This window comes from Rhodnius prolixus, unplaced genomic scaffold (genome assembly GCF_049639745.1).
Source record: "Rhodnius prolixus isolate KJV_2025 unplaced genomic scaffold, Rpr scaffold_1, whole genome shotgun sequence".
Taxonomy (NCBI): Eukaryota; Metazoa; Arthropoda; class Insecta; order Hemiptera; family Reduviidae; genus Rhodnius; species Rhodnius prolixus.
Window position 1 is genome coordinate 36,828,045 of NW_027411581.1, and position 20,016 is coordinate 36,848,060.

Below are 20,016 nucleotides of genomic sequence, written 5' to 3' on the forward strand. Positions count from 1 at the left end.
TTTGAAACGATTGCTATACTTCCCCTTAACAAGTGTAAGAGCAGATCGTCGCTTTATTGTTAGGTAGGGGAGCCCTAACCCTATCATCCTACCAAATTTTATCAAAATCGGGCCAAGATTTACAGAGTAATTAGTAGTAATAATTTTGGAGGGGGCCTTACATAAAGGGGGCTAACTCCTCTCCCATACGATGTACAGGGTCGAGACCCCCAAAAGGCACATCTACATGAAATTCCGAATCGAATGACACCTCATTCATGAAAATCGGTTCACGCGTTTAGGCGCTACGTTGTTTACAAAAAAGGTAACAACAAGAACAAGAAGAAGAAGAAGAACAAGAACAAGAACATTTTTTGAAAAAGCGGTTTTTGCTCATTTTCGGCAACTTTTTTCTCGAAACCTATTAGATCTGGGTGGTTGCAAAAAAATTACAGTTATGAAGGAGGGTTTGGAGTAAGATTTAAAGAAAATTTGGGAATTTTATCTTTTATAGAAAAAGAGAAAAAAATTGTCAAAGTTGGGTGTTTTTCAACGTTACGCTTTTTCGTGCAGTTTTTGATGGTCAACCCTTATACAACTGTCCTACCGGACAGTTTTAATATGTATATCATTTCTAGCACTTTCCTTTTTTGTGTGTTGGTTTCTGATTTAAGTATCTTTGTGTTTGGGAAATCGAAAGTGTGATGATTTTCTGTGCTGTGTAAGGAAAGTGCTGTGGTCTTCTTTTTTAGTTTTGTATCGTAAGAGTGTTGGTACAGTCTTTTTTTTTAAGCACTGTGATGTTTCGCCTATATATTTTTTGTGACAGTCTTTACATTTTACTACGTATATAAGGTTTGATTGTTTGTCCTTTTAGCTTCGAAAAAAAATTGTCTTTTTGAGTTGTTGGTGTTTTTTGTAGTGATTATTGTGTTTGTCGTGTTCTGTAGTAATGTTTTTAATTTGTTTGTGAGTGGTTGTACATATGGTAGTGAGGCATATTTTGTGGGTTCTATGGATAGGTTGGTGTCTTTGTGTGTTTGTAAGTTTGTTGTTCTTGATGAGTCGGTTGGGTTGGTTTTTTCGTAGTATGATTTGATGACGTGGTTAATGTGTTTGAAAGCTCGGCAAAATAAATTTTACTCGACTGAAATGGCATTTATTTTTTCATCCTATTGAAAATAGTAAACTTAATTTAATGTAAATTTATTGTGTATTTGATATGTGTTTTGATTTATCGCGTATTGAATACATTGGGTGGAAATTGAGTGAGGCGGTAATGTTGCCATGGAAACGAGGTGACATTTCACAAAGTAACATCTTACCTACAAATACCCCTCATCTGTTGCTTCCCCACTTGATCTTCAAGCTCTTTACCCACCAATACAGCCCAACACAAATATTCTCTTACCATTTTTCATGTAGATGTAGTTGTTATTCTTTTGTGAAATTCTTTCTGACGCCATCCCATTGGTAGATTTTTTTTCCCCCAACAATATCTAGGGTTTTAGTTGAAATTTATTTTTCTAAGATATGATAGAAATTTCTTGCTTGTAAACAAGAAGTGTATCAGACTTGTTTTTCAGATCCAAGGAAGTTCTGCAGTGAAGAAAGAGGTTATCGTTGTTTGCCTGTCCTTCTTTACTTTGAATACTCTTCGGGGTAAAAAAAAAATACATAAACTGGTATTTAACTAGGTAACGCTCAAAGAACAACTTTTAATGGGCTATAGTCCATTCTTCAGAATTAGAGTTCTTAGTTGAGAAATTTGTTTAAATATTACGTTGATCATAGTGTAAAAATGGTGGAAGCTAAAATTGCAACGGAAATAGTAATTCAGGTTTTATAGTGACGTACTTCCTGCCCTTACAATGATTAGAAAATCTCGAGGGAGACTCGCAAGACAACCTCTTGCTAGTATTCTCAAAAGCTCTAATTCAAAAATTTTCTTCAAACCTCAAACTTTTGAATAGTTTTTAATTCATTTTAGAAACAATTTTGACTATTACCTCTTTTAAAAGTACTTTTATCACAATTTTCCATTTCTGGAAAAATCTATTAGTTTGAGTCTAATTAGTGACCAATTAGTTGATTGAAAGTGGGAGACTTTTTTGTGTGTTACCACTTGGTAAAGTGGCACTTCCACAGTAAGCCAATTGTCTTCAATTGTAGGCCAATACAGTAGGTGGTAAGGTAGGCAATAAACAGTAATAGCACTTTAGAGGACAGCCTTTTACTCCCCACTCCTACCAGATCCCTTAATCGAATTTTCCTAGCAAAATTTTGAAATAAAAATTAGATCTACTTGTAAATAGTATTCTGTGTTCTCCGGACTGTGTTCTCTCGCTGCTAATAACACTATCACCGGTCAGTAAGCTGTATGAAGCTCCTAGGAATAGAAAGTCTAAGGGACGGCAGCTGGATTTGAACCGAAAATCTCCTCGTTGGAATCCAGTACTCGTTATCCACTCAGCTAATCCTTCCGCTACCAATTAAAAACAAAACAAAAATATTCAGGAACTTAAAGCGGATATTTGAGGTCAACCAGTATAAACTCAATTTCGAAACACAATTTATCAGGAAATACGCACCACTATTAGTAGGTATTGCAGAGATGCATTGCTCATAGCTCCCACAGCGAAATACATTATCCCAGAAAGAAGAATCAAAAGTGATTGTGCTACATACAACGAGTAAAAAACGGAAACAATATCAAAGAGGAGAATATCTCAAAAACCATTCCATGTAGTCGAGTGAATACAAGGCTCCAGTTCTACTTATTGATTGTGCCAGATCTCCTGAGGGATGGAGCTGAATTCTCAATGTTGAGTTCTCACGAGGTATTTTTTCGAGATATTATTGCCACAAACCAATAATGCAATTGAAAGCCATATTTATCTTCAACTTGATCAAAGTTCAATTCAATTATTCACATTCAATTTTCAAAAATTAGATGAATTCATTTCCCCTCACCCCCCCCCCCCAGATTATCGATAATGCAAACTAACAGTAGATGTGATAACATTGGCAGAAAATTTCTGAAATTCTTGCAACTGGTGGTAAAGATTTTTCTGTTTTAAAAGCCGCCTCTAGAGGAGGCTGTCACTTCTCCATCAAAGTTGGAGGCCAACCTACCCATAAATATAGAAAGATTTAATGCTTGCCAGCTCCCATTTGGCTCACGAAATTTTTTTGCCTAACTTTCTGTAAAGACGTGGGTGCATCTTAATCTATGTAGAAGATAATTCTCTGGCATGGTCTCTTTAATCAGCTGCACTCTACTGAAGGAAAGCTGAAGAAATATCTATTAATTAGAAGAGGCAAGATAATAATTGTGACAAAGCACACTTTACCTGCCCAAGGAGAGAAACGCAGCGGTGTTTCCAATCTTTTCTGAAATTATTATTCCGAGTCCAATCACCTAAATCAGTTGCTGTTAGACTCTTATGAGGCTACCTACGTCCTTAGCCATAGAGGCTCAACCTGTGCCTCCTTTGCAGCTAACGGAATGATACGAGAACTTCCGGAAACCACTCTCATACCAATGTTTTGGACCAAGCCCTGTTTTGCCGCCTTAATATCTGACCACTCAATATTAAAATCATTGTAGTTTTAATATTCATTTAATTAATTTGCGGGGTTATTGTAATTTATAGAAGTACAGTATTATGCACCTTTAATTAGTGTTTGCCAAGTATTTACCTTAAGGCAACCTTACATTAAAATTCTCTTTAACCTTCCTCTCGACTCTCTCTTAACTAATTCATTACATCTCCTCTCTCATCTAACCTTCAAAGCTTACTAACATCTAATTAAATTCAAAGTTCGAAGAAAACATTGAGGATTGTTCAAGAGAAAAGTGTGATTAAATTGGTTTGATCTTTTAATAATCATTAAAATTTGCCTTTAGATTGGCCGCGGTTTTTCCAGCAATCTCCATTGAAGTATATTATCGACTTTGGTAATAAGTAGTATATATATCTAATTACACATTGCAGCAGCGGATATTTTACTCATGTAAATAAGAGTCAAAGATATCTTAAATTCCTTTTCGGTTTATCTCGAGCAAATATCTCCAACATCAATAGATTTGTGACAACTCCGATTGATTGAGAGTGGAGTACATCCCGTATCCAATGGGTTTTGCTATTCCCTACGTGCAATAAATAACCTTCGCCCCAAAGGTACTTTCAAATCATACCCTAAATACACAATCGGAAAGTAACATTTATCATTGAGATATTGGCTTTGAATGTCCCTTGTGGAATTATAAGTAATAACATTTTCGTGCAATAGTTGTAAATTAGTTTTTAATGAGTATTGAATAAATTTGGAAGATTTTACTTAGATTTTTCTAAAATTATAAAATAGTTAGTTATTTGTGTGCGGAAAGTTTCTCTTTTGCTTGTTTAAAAAAAAAATACTCCAAAAATCCTCCAAACAAGTCAATCCATAATATTTTTCGAGCGGCCGAAAAAAAGAGAATGAATTTTAAAAATATGATTAGGTATTTGGATAGCAAACGTAACCTAGAACAAAAAACGGTTACTATGGTAACTGTTGCAATAATAAACCTCTGATTTCAAACTGTAATATCTGCTTGAAATTAAAATCTAAACATAAATTAGACCAGAGGTTCCCAATCTTTTTCCCTAAATAATCGGATTTTTTCCGCGGCGCCCTTAATACATAAATTTTTTTTCTAAATTTTTGACTTTCTTGAAAAATTGGAAAACTTTACTTTTAAATACAAAAAAATTATTAGGTGCTAATTTGTACATTTATTTAAGTTAATATTTATTTCTGAATTATCTGTAATATTGTCTAATTCAGTGATTCCCAAAGTGTGCGCCGTGGCTCCCCGGGGCGCCGCGAAATAATATTCAATTAAACAATTCGGCAATTTTCTTGGAATTTCCAATTCTTGGAATTTTTGCGCCAACAATCGTGAATTTTGACAAAATTCCAAGTATTTAGCAACTTTCGAGTCTTTCATCGTTTTCTTTCCAATCCGCATCTTTTGAAACGGCAACGGAAATGGGTAATCGCTTTTGAATAACCATTTAAACTTTTAATGATAAATCGTTTTTCTCTTTTCCAATAAAAGGAATTACTGGCGGAATGGTAGAAGGTTAATAAAGCGAGCTGGAAATATAATTTAGAACTAGTTCTCCACTAACAAACTGCAAATGACAATCCAAAACAGATTTCATTATTGGATTTGTTAGTGCTGCCCAACTTTAAACATGTCATAATTAATTAGTCTAACTTAAAACATCTAGAGGGGTCCCTCATAAGGCTTTTTCACACTCTCAAGATCCTAGCAACAAATTTTCTGCAATTTAATTATTGATTCAACCTTACGAAGTTTGTAAGTCATTACACCAAACGATATAGTGAACTTACCCCACAGTTCAACTTAAATAAAAATACAAGCTATAGTTGTACTCTTCTAGTAAAATAACATCCAGATAATTAAATGAAAAAACTAACAAACTCATATAGTCCCGGAATTGTGAATTCCTGCTCAGCTTATAAAGTTCATGACTTTAGTGTTGGATGATAGATACCAATGCTAAAAAGAATGAAAATAACATTTTTTTTTCTACAATCCGAGAAATCTTGGTCATTCACAATCAAATAAACAGATTAGTCAGGTTGAATAAGCGAGGAGATGATTTATTATTTCATGATTCAGCACTTAATCGATTTAACCAAAATAACTGCGATGAGCAAACATAAAGATTGCCCTTTGCTTGCTTCACGGTTGTATTTTTGTTAGCCTCAAAAAGTTACCTCGTTTTTTTGGATAGAATTCTATCAATTAAATATTTAATTCAGTATATACCCTTGTATCCTTTTCATACCCTTATTAAGAAAATGACATTTTCATTAAATAGAAACTTTGTCCAGAAAAGTTCTGGAACATTTGTTAACAGAGTTGAGAAATATCAAAATTTTACCATTTTATTTTCCTTTAATGCTTTAAACGTTTTGAGCTGTTTCATTTCGATTTTAAGTAACTGTTTTCAAATTTTTCCACAGTAAGTGTAACAAAAAATAAATATTCAAGATTTCTAAGTCCTGGTTAAGAAATGAGTCACTAAGAAGCAATTATTTAAGAACTCATGACGCCAACTTAAATATATTTATTAATTTTATTATATTATGTATGGCTTAAGTTACAATCCTCTCTTTAATTAATTTAAGTCAGCTTATCTTATATATCCTTTAATATGTAAAGCACGCTTTTGAATTTTAGGAACACAACCCAACTAAAACTTAAACTGAAAACTGACTTAAGTTTCAACAAGTTGTGTCAGAAGGGGATTTCGAAATGGTTCTTAGTAGGATAAGTGATTTAAAAGAAAAATGGCTTCATCGATGTTTCATTTTTTTTGCGGGAGATTTTTCGATTTGCTGAAGTGTTTTTAAAATATTCTCGAAAACAGTTTCAAAGATTGCCTATAAAATTCTATAACTTAACATTAATTATTCCTAAACAAACGATTTGAACTTCTACCTCTTCCCCTAGGAAGACGATCAGAAGAGTGCTTATTATCTGGTTTACCTAATGATTCTGAAACCTGTGTGGACTTTAGCAGGGTTCAATAAAATCTAATTCTCTTCGAATCCAATCCTTCCAATCAAAGTCACTGAGAACAATTGTTCAATCTTTAATGTTTCCTTCTATGAGGCAATGTTATCCTCCTGCATTAAAACCTCTAAATCCTTTTATTTTAGAATAAGTCAAAACCAAATATATTTATATAAATAGGTTATTCGTCCCTCAGTGTTCATGCGAACCCAAATTGGTTCCCGCTTTTCATCCAAATAACCCGTTTAACATCTTAAAAGACGCTGTGAGTTCTCCATATTGTTCTTTGCCCTTATGCCCTTTACATACTTATTCCTTTAATTACTAAACAGATGTGAACCATAAATAAACAATAAGAATTAGTCAGCACTTTAGATTGAGCAATTACTCCAGGAGATTGGTTTTAGGAGGGTCTAAATGAAGAAATGACTGAAGCTTAAGTTTAAGGTTTCACAGAAGTTTGATTCTAAGGTACTAATGTGGAAGATTCATTCATTACCTGGAATTGCAACGTTACCGAATACTCTCTTTTATGTATAAGAGGAAGGCTCAGTTAGCGGTTAGAGTTAAGCTTTTATTTTAACCGTCAATCAAGAAGAGAAACATTTGTGGTGGTCGAACGAAGAATTCGCTGGACGAAACCGTGATGGTTATTTTGTTTTATTGATTGCATTTCAACTTTTATGCCTGCAATTAATTTTTTTGTTGCTTTCACTCGTTAAGGAAAGAATTGCAATCCTGTTCACCACGTTTAGAGGTTGGAAAAATTCGTGATTTAGGAAACAATCTCTGTGAGTTACAAAATGTAGGTATCATAAAACGAAAAATGCAGATATATGAAAATTATATTTTGATTTAGTCACCTTGGGGAACGAGCCTGTATTTTAACGGTCGAAATTTCCCAACCGGAAATACCATTTTTTGCGGAATGAATTCTTTACATTGTTGGGAAATTTCTCTAAAATGGCACCAAGACATTTCTATAAACCTTGTGGTTGCAGTGATGCAATGACATTTCCATTAAGGGCACTTAATAAAGGTAATTTAAATTAAAAATAATGCAAACCGAATTTCAGTTTATTTGAAATAAATACTCAATGGCTCTTTTGTGTCAGTATAATTTTTTTTTTTTTCTTACCTTACAGCCAACAGTAAAGGAGCGTGTTGAGGCTTTCCTGGCAAGTTTTCCTAACAAATTCTGAGTTAAATAAAAAACAATTCAACAACCGGATGTATCACATTAATTTTTTTTTCACTTTTCTGGAATTTTCTCGTAAACAATTGCTAAAATTGTCTTTAAGCTTGTTATACAGGGTGTTCATTTTAAGACGGCTCAAATGCATTTTATTATTAAACGGTTAATCTGAGCAAAAAATGGTAGAGGAAAAATTTGTTGCCCGTCACCTCTAGTTTCAGAATATGTGACTTGATTTTAGATTCCTTCCCGGATACGCGGCTGACGCTCGACCAAAAGTAGGGGTTTGCAGTTGACCCCCATTTTCATATACACAGTTTTAAAGAGTATAAAAAGTTAAGAAAGAAACCGGAAACCGCAATTCGATAACTTCAAAATTAAAGGTGCCAGGCCATTTCAAAATCTGAATTTATTAATCATATTTCAATTTTTACCTTCTTGTTTGTAACATATGTAAAATTAATTTTTAGCCATTTTGTGTATGCTTGAAGAACATCTAAAGCTCTTAGCATTTGATTTTTCTTAGAAAAATCGCTTTGAAAACGACTTATTTTCCGATATTAAGAAAAATACTAGCTTTACTGCCTTGGCAATATTTTTTAATAGACAGGGGATGAAAAAATACATAAAAATGACTTCTTGCTCTTCTTTCTCTTTGATTACAAGTTAAAAAATTGAAATATGATTAATAAATACCAAATTTTGAAATGGACTAGCACACTTTAATTTTGAAGTTATTGAATTGTGGTTTCCGGATTCTTTCATAACTTTTATGAAATACCCTTTAAAACTGTGTATATGAAAATGGGGGTCAACTGCAAACCCTCACTTTTGGTTGCGCGTCAGCCGCGTATCCGGGAAGGAATCTAAAATCAAGTCACATATTCTGAAAGTAGAGTTGACGGGCAACAAAGTTTTCCTCTTCCATTTTTTGCTCAGATTAACAGTTTAAGCATGAAATGCATTTTTTGCCGTCTAAAAATGAACACTCTGTATACATTATTTATTAGTAGATAAATCACTTTTATTTGAACTATTTGTCAATTAAAATCTTATTTAGTGCATTCTGTATGACAGATCATTGTAGGTTCCCTCTTGGGCTTCATTTTGGTATAATTTGAAATTTATGATGTAGATACTGTTAATAATTATTAAATATGTTTAGCCTTAAACCTTAAAATTTGAAAAGTGTATGAGCTAGAACTACTCGTATAGTAAGTCGAATGAGTGTTCATAGTCGATTTTTGTTTGTTTGTGCGAAATTTTCTCCGTGACTTTCGATTTATTCTTATTCTCTAAACTTTCTATTTGCTTACAGAGTAAATCTATTCATTAATATAACCATGCTTTCTTCCTTGTTCTAATGTATTCATAGCTTAGCAATTACTTTAATTTAGCTACACTTAACTGTTTCATGTCTTCACTTCTTATTGTCCTCATTATTTGTTATTCTTACATTGTTTCTTGTTATTATTTTTAATATTTATTGCTATCAGCATTTATCTATATTAATGTTAATTCTTATTGTGTATGTGTGCTGTGACACAGAATGGAGGCCTAGCTGTTCTCTCTTACTCTATCAGGTCATGGAGGTGGTCAAAGGTAAACTCAATACAGAAAACTGACACGAAAACGACACAAAGTGGAAACTAAATAGTATAATTAGGACTTAATTCTTGCACTACTATAATATTAATAAGTATTTAACACACGTATCAGCTCATTTTAGTGGTTCACCGCTCGCCTATTTTGGGTTAGATTTAAGTTGGTTGATGCTTTGGGGGATGAACGATCTCTCATTCTCTCTTTCTAAACTAAACTTTTCATATTTTATTCACTAAGATTTCCTCCCACATCCGTTCGAAGGAAATTAGCCCCAAAAGGTTCGTGTCTTATGGAAGGACACACAAGGGTACACAGTATTCTCCACCAGGTTACCGCCAGGTTATTTAGGGAAATCTGTGGGATCAGGATGCCGACAGATTATCATATATTCTGGATAATCTTTTTCAAATAATGTTTTTAAATAAAAAAAAAATCACATTGCACATTAAAAAACGATAACTTAATCAGTAATGAAATGAAAGCATTTGCTATTCACTGCACGTTCTGTTGCAAATTATTCAGTTAATTGAATTTGGCTGTTCTATTACAGAGAGAGAGGATGGGAGTTAAAAAAAATAAGTCCTCTGCTATTATTTCAGTACTAATCCAATGGAAACTAATTAACTCCTAACCAAATTACAGATTCATTTATAATAATTGTTTGATTGAATTTGTAAACTACACCTACATTTTTCGAAATAGATTCGTAATTTATTAAATTTTTTTAGAAAATAATTTACTTAATATTGTAAAGTTTTTCTAAAAACTTTACTTGCACAACCAGTGCCTGCCACTAGTTATATTAAATATATGTGGGTTTGATTAAATAATAAAACTCGCTAAAGTTTGTAAGTAATAACCTGATTTATTAACACATTACCTTTACTCACATTAACATTTACTAGCAACTAACGCTATTCATTACAGTCACCATTTACAACAGTCACAACAGTTTACTGTTACTTACTCACTACGTAACGCCACAAAACTGTTCCCCGACTGACCACTGGTCCGCACTGCACCGAATTGCACTAGTCTCTGCTACACAAACAAAGCTCTACTCACTAACTGACTAACCGCCTGACTAGCTAACTTTGAAGCACTCCGCAACACTGACTCTCTCAAAACTAACTCATAAACTTGACTAATAACTCTAAACTCTAATAACTCCTTAAAACTGATTAACAACTGACTGAGAACTCTTCTTAAAAACTGACTCTCCAGCTGTGTCTGCCTCCTTTTAACTGCGTGCCTCCCTCCAACTAGGACTGCCCTCCTCCAACTCTCTGAGCATAAGTTTCCACGCCCTTCTGACGTTCATTGGCTGGAAAACACATACCGCCACCACCTCAGCTGGGGCCGCCCTCCTTCTACTCTCTGTCACGCTCCTACCTGTCAATCACTGGCTGGGAAAACACATATGCCACCACCCCAACTGAGGCCTTTCTCTTAGCTGGCTTTTACACAGCGGTGGACCGCTACGGCTACGGTCACTAAACTTGAACAATCTAGCCCTTTCCTTTCTAGTTCAGGTAGAGACGGCCCCTTTTGTCTACACTGTGGTGGCCTGTTACCGACTTTGGTCGCTTAACCCCTAGTACAATCTAGGCCTTTCTTTTCTCCTCAGGTAGAGACTGGCCCTTTTGTTTACACAGTGGTGGCCTGTTACCGACTTTGGCCGCTCAACCCCTAGAACAATCTAGGCCTTTCTTCTCGCCCAGGTCAACTTCGTCACAATATTGAGATTCTTTCAAGTTTTTAGTGATTTCAAATTATAAACATGGTTCATTAATATTATAATTATTCTTTTTAAATGCAGCTTTAAAAATTTCAATTCTGGAATTAAAAAAAAGAATAATTTTTATTAAAAATAATTCATGTATACATCTTACATTTCTTAAAACAAACTTTTTGGAAACATAAATCCAAAGAACTGCTTTTAATATTTACACTTTCTTCCTTAAATAGTTCAAGTTTTGAATAAAATCCTAACAGATGAGTGATTGTGACTTATTTAACTGTTTTTATTTTTGTATAATTAACCATTAAAAATAAATGGTGGGTTCCACTTAGAAAAATAACTGAGACATTGGTTGGCTGTGGTGGTTGGTGGCGCTTGGTTGGCATGCTGTTACAATCTTGAATGATACAAATATTTTGGTTGTTTTATACTTGATTATCATCACGATTCGTCTTCGAGATCAACAAATTTATTAAGAGCTAAATATAAATACATATATTTTCCATAGATTTTTTGTTATATTAAATAATTGTAAAAATATATTTCTTTATATTATGTAAGGTTGGCAACACAACTCCTGCCATTCCCAAAAGGAATAGGCCGTACTTTCATACAACGTTAACGTATTCTAATTAAGCATTTTACGGATGTTCCGCTGTTCAACTCTTTCTAATTAATATATTTTCTTGAGAAAATAATTTTATTAAAGGGTCTTCAAACTCACGTCCACATTAACCAATTCTCTGGGTTTATAGGGATAGTGTTAGGAAATGTCAGTCAGTACAAGTGAACGTCATGTGTACGAGGGCGGATGTGCTGAAATTCTTTGCTTAAAAGTGCTCATATTGAATAAAAAGCAATGCCAAGAAGGGGAATCAAAAATCCCAGCACCGTAACACTCTTCAGCTTTGCGGGCCTCCCCCCTTTCAAACCGTGGCGCCTGTGAAATGATCACATTTTGTTTAAGTGACACTTTTAATTAGGTCGCCTCAAATAGTTGAGTTCTCAGAGTACTGTGAACTGTCAGTGTCTCTTCTTACTCCATCACCGGACAGTAAGACGTAGTAGTGGAGAAGAAAATCTAAGTCATCAAGTAGGACTCGAACTGGATATCCGCTTCTGAGTCCAGTACTTCTGAGTCCTGCGTTATTAATAATAATTGACGCTTTATTTAAATTAAATTTCTTGGATTACAATATTTTAATTTGATATTTTTTTTTTTTTGTGAAAAGTATTTTCAAAAAACATTTAATAAATGTTAAAATAATAAGATTCACAGAGTTAAACTGAAAATAACGGTAATTTAAGTGAAGAATACGAGGTGTGGTTATTAAATAACGAGACTGACGCTGCTACAGAACTATGCATGCTCCAAATCCTAACGACCGACAGCTGTGCAGCGTAAAGCCTTCTCTTTCGATTGCAGCGTCTCTCGTGTTTGTAGATTAATCTGTCTGATCGGAACCGTCGTTTGTGTAAGAGGTGTTACTTTCGTTTTGCCGAAAACATGATACTACGTGTAGTAGAGCAACGAATTGTCGTGAAATTTCACATGAAACTAGGTAAAACCGCTACTGAAACTTATCTATTATTAAAAGAAGTTTATGGTGATGAATGTTTATCACGTGCGCAAGTTTTTGAGTGGTTCAATCGTTTCCAAGATGGCCGAGAAGACGTCGGAGATGATGACCGCCCGGGTCGCCCTTCCACGTCCAAAACGGATAAAAATATCGATTATAATTAATCAACATTACTACCTTGAGGTGCTTGCTCAAATCCGTGAAAGAGTAAGGAAAAATGTCCCGATTGGGGTGGAAGAACAAATCACGGGTTCTCCATCAAGACAACCCGCCGGCTCACACTGCATAGTCTGTCAAGACGTTTCTAGCCAAGTACAACATCCCAGTTTTAGGCCGTCCGCCTTATTCGCCTGACCTGACCCCATGTGACTTTTATCTGTTCCCCAAAGTCAAATCTACATTAAAAGGAACACGATTTCAGTCCATTGAAACTGTGAAAGAAAAAGCGGCATGCGTCATGCAGGAGTTCACAGAAAAAGACTTCCAGCACTGTTTTGAACAATGTTAAATTCGCATGGAGCGTTGTATTGATAGGGGGGGGGTGTATATTGAAGGTGATAATAACTGAACATGTATAAATTTAAAATAAAATGTTTTACAGCAATAGTCTGGTTATTTAATAGCCTAGCCATACATCTAGTGCATACCTACTTTAGTTTATTTGAAATAAATACTCAATGACTCTTTTGTGTTAGTATAATCTTTCTTTTTCTGTACCTTTCAGCCAACAGTAAAATATTTAATGGTAAAATATCATAATTAAATAGTGAGATTACAATGATGTACCCCAGAGGCGTATCTGAATATTCTCTTTGTTCTGTCAGTCAAGAACAGAGAGAGTTAATTAAAAAATATCCCATCACAGATCTAATAGCTTATACTCAGATGTTGTCTTCTAATCCTCCAAGGGGACTTTTATTATCTTTACTTGCTCATTAAAAATAATAAATAAAAATGCTATAAATCTTGTAATCATTTTTATTTCACCAGAAATTATTTCTATTCCTAATAAGTTGCAAGTTCTTAGGTAATAGAAAAAAATGCCATTTAAGAACGAAAATATCTGAGTCTAGACAGGTCCTTATACTGGATACTGGAATGTCTACATTGGAGACAGCTTAAGCAATGCCCGTGCATGATGCATAAAGCTCTAGTTACATCTGGTAGCAAACGTGGTGACTGATGTCATGAAAAGCATTGTCTGTCAAAACTCATAACACATCTATTTCTTCACGTTTATACTCAACGTTCTGCAGTATATTTTTACTTTATTTTGAAATTTCTCTCGTAGTTATACATTTCCAGTCCCTGATACGGATTTTACGCTGTTAGTTTTACTTTATTCTATGTCATTTAAAAAAATTATGCGCTTCTTCGGTTGTTTTAGTTCCTATTTTCACTTTACTTTTGCCAACAGTTCTAATCGTTGGATGGGCTGACACAGTCTTCAGAAATCCATTTTTAACAAAACTAACTCCATGTTTGTTTCTTAACACCCATTCTTCTCTCGAACTAATAGAAAATAATGGGCCGTTTTCGATGGGTTTGAAGTTGTTCACAACCGCTTCCTTCGGAGTTTTTAAAGCAACATTAGCCACACTATTTTAGCAACGCGGAAAAGATTCAAAAGCTAGCAATCCTCTACTTACTTTGCCTGCATTAGGATGACTATATTCATATTTCAAAAATACCAGCAGATTGGGTTTTTACCTCAGTATTTAACGGAATTGTTGTTCCCAGTTCCCAGCATCTAATCAGAACAAAGACAAGATTTTTACATTTTCTTACTTCTTGTAAGAGAAGATTTTGCGATCGTGCTGATTTTCCATTTTAATTTTTCATCGGAATATCTATTGATCTTTATTTTTGATTCGCCAGAATGATGCAAAATGTAGCTTGTTAGTTTTTAGTGAACGTAAAATATTCACATTAACGATTCAATTTAGCGAGGAATTGGTTCAGGACAAAAAAAAATAAGAACGTCAGTAACTCAACCAACCCGCATAGTTACGCCCTGAAGAAGGCTATAAATTTGCCAAAAGTTGGCAAAAAAGACGGAGTTGTTTTTTTTTCTGGATCGATTCCTCGCCAAATTGAATCCTTAATGAAACTTGTTAGCAAAAGAGTTGGTTTTTACAAAATTAAGATAAACTTAACAAAAAAATTGTACAGTTATCTGAAGCCGGAAGAAGTTGCTAATTTACGTGCGCGTTTCTTTAAAGAAAATTAAAACTGTCCGGTAGGACAGTTGTATAAGGGTTGATCATCAAAAACTGCAGGAAAAAGCGTAACGTTGAAAAACACCCAACTTTGACATTTTTTTTCTCTTTTTCTATAAAAGATAAAATTCCCAAATTTTCTTTATAATGTAGGGCAAACCCTCCTTTATAACTGTAATTTTTTTGCAACAACCTAGATCTGATAGATTTTGAGAAAAAAGTTGCCGAAAATGTGCAAAAACGGCATTTTCAAAAATTGTTGTTGTTCTTGTTCTTCTTCTTGTTGTTGTTGTTGTTGTTGTTGTTGTGTTGTTGTTGTTACCTTTTTTGTAAACTGCGTAGCGCCTAAACGCGTGAACCGATTTTCATGAATGAGGTGTCATTCGATTCGGAATTTTATGTAGATGTGCCTTTTGGGGGTCTCGTCGCTGTACATCGAATGGGAGAGGAGTTAGCCCCCTTTATGTAAGCCCCCTCCAAAATTATTATTACTAATTACTCTGTAAATCTTGGCCCGATTTTGATAAAATTTGGTAGGATGATAGGGTTAGGGCTCCCCTACATAACATTAAAGTGACGATCTAATCTTACACTTGTTAAGGGGAAGTATAGAAATCGTTTCAAATTATCGACACGTGAACTGATTTTCATGAATAAAGTGTCATTCGAATCGAAATTTTGTACAGATTTGCATTTTAAAAGTCTCGACGCTACGCCTCATAAGGAGGGGAGTTTGCCCCACCCAAGTAAAGCCCTTTCTAAAACTATTATTACCAATATTTCCATAACGCTTAGTCCGATTTTGATAAAATTTAGCACGAAGAAGTGATTAAAGGTCCTCTACGTGGCAGTGAAGTGCCATCATGCTCTTACACCTACTAAGAGGAAGTCTTGCAACTGTTAAAATTATCAATGGGTGAACCGATTTACATCAATGAATTGTCGTTCGATTCAAAATCTTTGCCTCTTTGCCTTTTTGGGAGAAGTACTGAAATCGCAGTTTAATTTTGCTAGTTACGTACAAATACCTTCCTATTTTATTCAAAACGCTTTCTCAAAAAAATTGTTATTGAGGATGGCAACTATAATCATTCTTTATAAAGATCTCTCCAGTGGTAGTTACAGTTCCGACTTAACACCTTTTCAGGTTATAATGATAGAATTGCTTATTCCAAATTTTAAACAAATCTGTAAAGCAGATATGTAACTTCGCAAAATAGACAAAAATGAAAATCTATCCAAAAGGTACAAAAATCTCCTTAACAAAAACTTACAGTTTTAAAAGTTAAGTATAAGGGTTGATTAAACGCCAAAAGGTACACAAATCAGCTAGTACCCAACATTTCATTCATGCTTAGTTCATATAATTTAAGTAATTTTGCTGCATTAACTTTTCCTTCACATTTTTTAGAATTTATTAGATATCACAGACCCTTATGCTGGCCAGTTCATTCATAATATTATTTTGTTATAATTATGATAAGATGTATATTATATCCGTTTTTAAATAGGTACTTTATTTTAACTCTATTCCGAATTATTCTTCGGATGTAGCTTTAATTTGCCCTTTATTCTGAGATGTCACATATATACGATATATGCAAAAGTAGAAAAAGACAAAGTTAGAGTCGGCTACTGTTTAAATTTGAATCACGGATTTAAAAGAATATTTCAGTCTTGAATTCGTCTTACCGAAATATTCGTGAGCACAAATAACACACAGTTAATAACAAGTAGATTATTCAACATTATTTATTCATTTCTCAATTGTAATTTAATTTAGACCTCCTAATTTTACTTATAGTAAAATACTGGAATAATTAGATGTCCTAAACGTATGCATATCTCATTTATTTTATATTACATGTATACAACATTGTGGGAAGAACACCTAGATTGAGAATGTAATTGAAGAAAACCATATTATTTGCGATAAAGCCAGATAATTATTACCTTTAATTATAAAGTTTGGCTACTACATAAAATAACAATTACTTTAATCGAAGAATGAACTTAAACAGACGATTTAAAAAAATAAATAAAATAAAATAAATAAATAAAATAAACAAAATCATTGATGTATGTTGATGTAAGCATTTTTTCAAAAAGTTTTTGAATTTTTTAACCTGTAATTAATAGTTTGATTATTATAGATTAATATTAATAGATATTAAAGTCAATCTACAGTGCTACTTGAACAAATATTTTGTAGATAAATATGGCCAGCATAAGGGTCTGTGATATCTAATAAATTCTAAAAAATGTGAAGGAAAAGTTAATGCAGCAAAATTACTTAAATTATATGAACTAAGCATGAATGAAATGTTGGGTACTAGCTGATTTGTGTACCTTTTGGCGTTTAATCAACCCTTATAATTAACTTTTAAAACTGTAAGTTTTTGTTAAGGATTATGTAAATAAGAGCCAGTTATGAAAACAAAATTGAGAAAATTCCCTTAGGTATGCCAAAATACGATTGATAGAAATTTATATAAATCACACGGCAATAATAACCTTACAATCTTCCAAAATAGAATCATAATAATGTAAAAGAAGAGAATCATAAAAATACATTTTCAGATGCGCTTAGAGTTTCTTAAATTTTGAAAAGAAGTAACAGAAGTAACTGCATAAACTTTCACAATAGGAACTTTAGATTAATTGCTGTAAATATGTAATCACTAATTAGAACATTTCACTTGATAATTATTTACTACTTAAGCCAAATTAAAGAGAGCTGGCAGTAAGTGCCCATTTAAAGAACATTATGAACTCTCCATCTTAGCGCTTTCGACACGTTGCACTAGTTTCGGCCTCCACTATAAAATAAACTGACAGCATGCCAAATATCTCTTGCACCTCATTCTCATTAAACTATGCAGCTAAATATCAGCTTCATTAACAATCTGTAGAGTGGACTTAGAAACATATAATGTAGGAAGACAACAAAGCCTGTCTGAAGCTTAGGTTTCTTTTTATTGAAGTGAATATATCGTGTATCTTTTTTGCTATAAATAATTTGTGACAAGAAAATTTATTCAAGTAATTAACGGTAAGAGAAAGTCGAGCGAGTGTTCACACCAGATTTAGGGACGTCCCCAAAACCGCCAAACGTTATTTGTCCCTAAAACCTCCAAACGTTATTCTTCCCCAAAACCTCCAAACGTTATTCGTCCCCAAAATCTCCAAACGTTATTCGTCCCCAAAACCTCCAAAGTTATTCGTCCTCAAAACCTCAAACGTTATTCAACCCCAAAACCTCCAAAGGTATTCGTCCCCTAAACCTCAAACGTTATTCAACCCCAAAACCTCCAAAGGTTATTCGTCCCCAAAACTTCCAAACGTTATTCGTCCCCAAAACCTCCAAAGTTATTCGTCCCCAAAACCTCCAAAGTTATTCGTCCCCAAAACTTCCAAACGTTATTCGTCCCCAAAACCTCCAAAGTTATTCGTCCTCAAAACCTCCAAACGTTATTCAACCCCAAAACCTCCAAACGTTATTTCTAATGAAAAAAATCCCGACCTCGAAAAACAATTCTTCGTACTATTTAAAAGGTCGCTTAATGGAAGAATGTTTTTCCAGGTTCCTGGTATAGTTGCATTCACTAAACTGCCCTAAACACGTAAAGGATTTAATAATACAAGATTAATCCATTAACTGTCTCATTCGAACAAACTTTAAAAATGACGATTTTTTTAAGAGAACATATTTTTAATCATTTTCTGATAAAATAACAATAGTATTTACTTTTTTTTGCTTCTGGCTTACATTAGAAGTATAAATCAGAAAATATAATGCAATAAACATTTTTATTTTTGCTGTTCTCTGAGATAATTCTCTTCGAACTCCATTATTCTTCCCAGACTATATTTCATTGCCAACAAAACATTTATTAGGAATCCCAACCACGTTTCATCAAATAAAATAGTTACAATTATAGCAAAATCAACTTGATGATCACATGGTTTCAAACCCATATCTTGTTTGAATAATTTACCATCTCCGGTTTGTTACAATTGAAAAATCTTTTAACCATTAACATGCACAGTCAGCAACTTGATCGTCCATGTACAAACTACATGTATTCATGTACGTCCAGGATTAAATTATCGCACAATAACCAGATACATTCCTAAAAATACGCCATTTCAGTAAACATTCCTTATTTAACAATGTTTTTGCTACAAACGCTATTTTTATTAAATAAAAACTGCAAAACAAGTTGTGCTAAGAAATAATTAGTTTTAATATATTTTTTTAATTATTTTTATTTAACAAGAAGTTAATTTTTAAAGTTTTAAACTAAAGGTTCCGTTTCACTTTCTTCCCAGTTGGTAGATATTGATTATATTGTCAAATCAATAATCTGTTTGTGACAAATGCATCTGTTACTAGTTTTTAACTATAACTGATATGACGTACTCAACGTCCTGTTTTGTATCGTCATTACAAAAAAATTCTGAACTAAACTTTCATTTTGACACTTTATAGTCCAAATTTTTCACTATTTTGAGATTATGTCGATAGCATCTTCAAAAATGATTGCCTGTTTGTAATTCTACGACTATTATTTAAATTTTCCGGCAAAACTTTCTTGGAAAAATGTATTAAGTACTCTCCTAATTTCCTGTAATGTTCCCTTTCAGTGAAATGTATCAAATTACCTATTAAATATTAATAAGGATTATGTGATCCAAATTTTCAGTTTAAAGAAAATTGACGGACAGGGAAGGCCACTTTTCTGAGTAGGCTTTTTAATTTACAGCGATTCTTTTATTTATTTAAAATTCTTCTAAGAAGCAAAATTCTCCTACAAAAGTAAATAAGTTGACAATAAAAAATGCGAATTGTCTTCACTGTATGGCGGGTGTCACTCCTAAAGTAATTTATTTTTTTGTCAACCATTTTTTAGCATTAATTGTGAGTTTCAAAAAATTTAATTGCGTAAATTGGGGTAAGAGAACGCCAAGAGAGCTTCACATCTCATTATTTCTGTTCTCCAATTCCAGACACAGAAGTTGAATCTCTGAATTATGTCATTTAATATTTCGTTTTTGATTACATCAAAAGAAATGCTAAAATGAGTGAGTTTACTTAA

The 20,016-nt window shown here is 33.5% G+C and overlaps 1 protein-coding gene across 10 annotated transcripts in view; it reads left to right on the forward strand.

The window, feature by feature from the left end:
• Positions 1 to 20,016, forward strand: part of LOC141448166 (dystrophin, isoforms A/C/F/G/H-like) — an 898,384-nt gene that overhangs the window by 579,772 nt on the left and 298,596 nt on the right. For 9 of the 10 annotated variants that reach the window (XM_074116317.1, XM_074116303.1, XM_074116369.1 and 6 more), the window contains one exon: positions 9,321 to 9,374. The exons of the other annotated variant lie outside the window; for it this stretch is intronic. In XM_074116317.1, the coding sequence (XP_073972418.1) occupies positions 9,321 to 9,374 (54 nt within the window). The remainder of the gene's footprint in view (positions 1 to 9,320; positions 9,375 to 20,016) is intronic. 10 annotated transcript variants of the gene reach the window in all.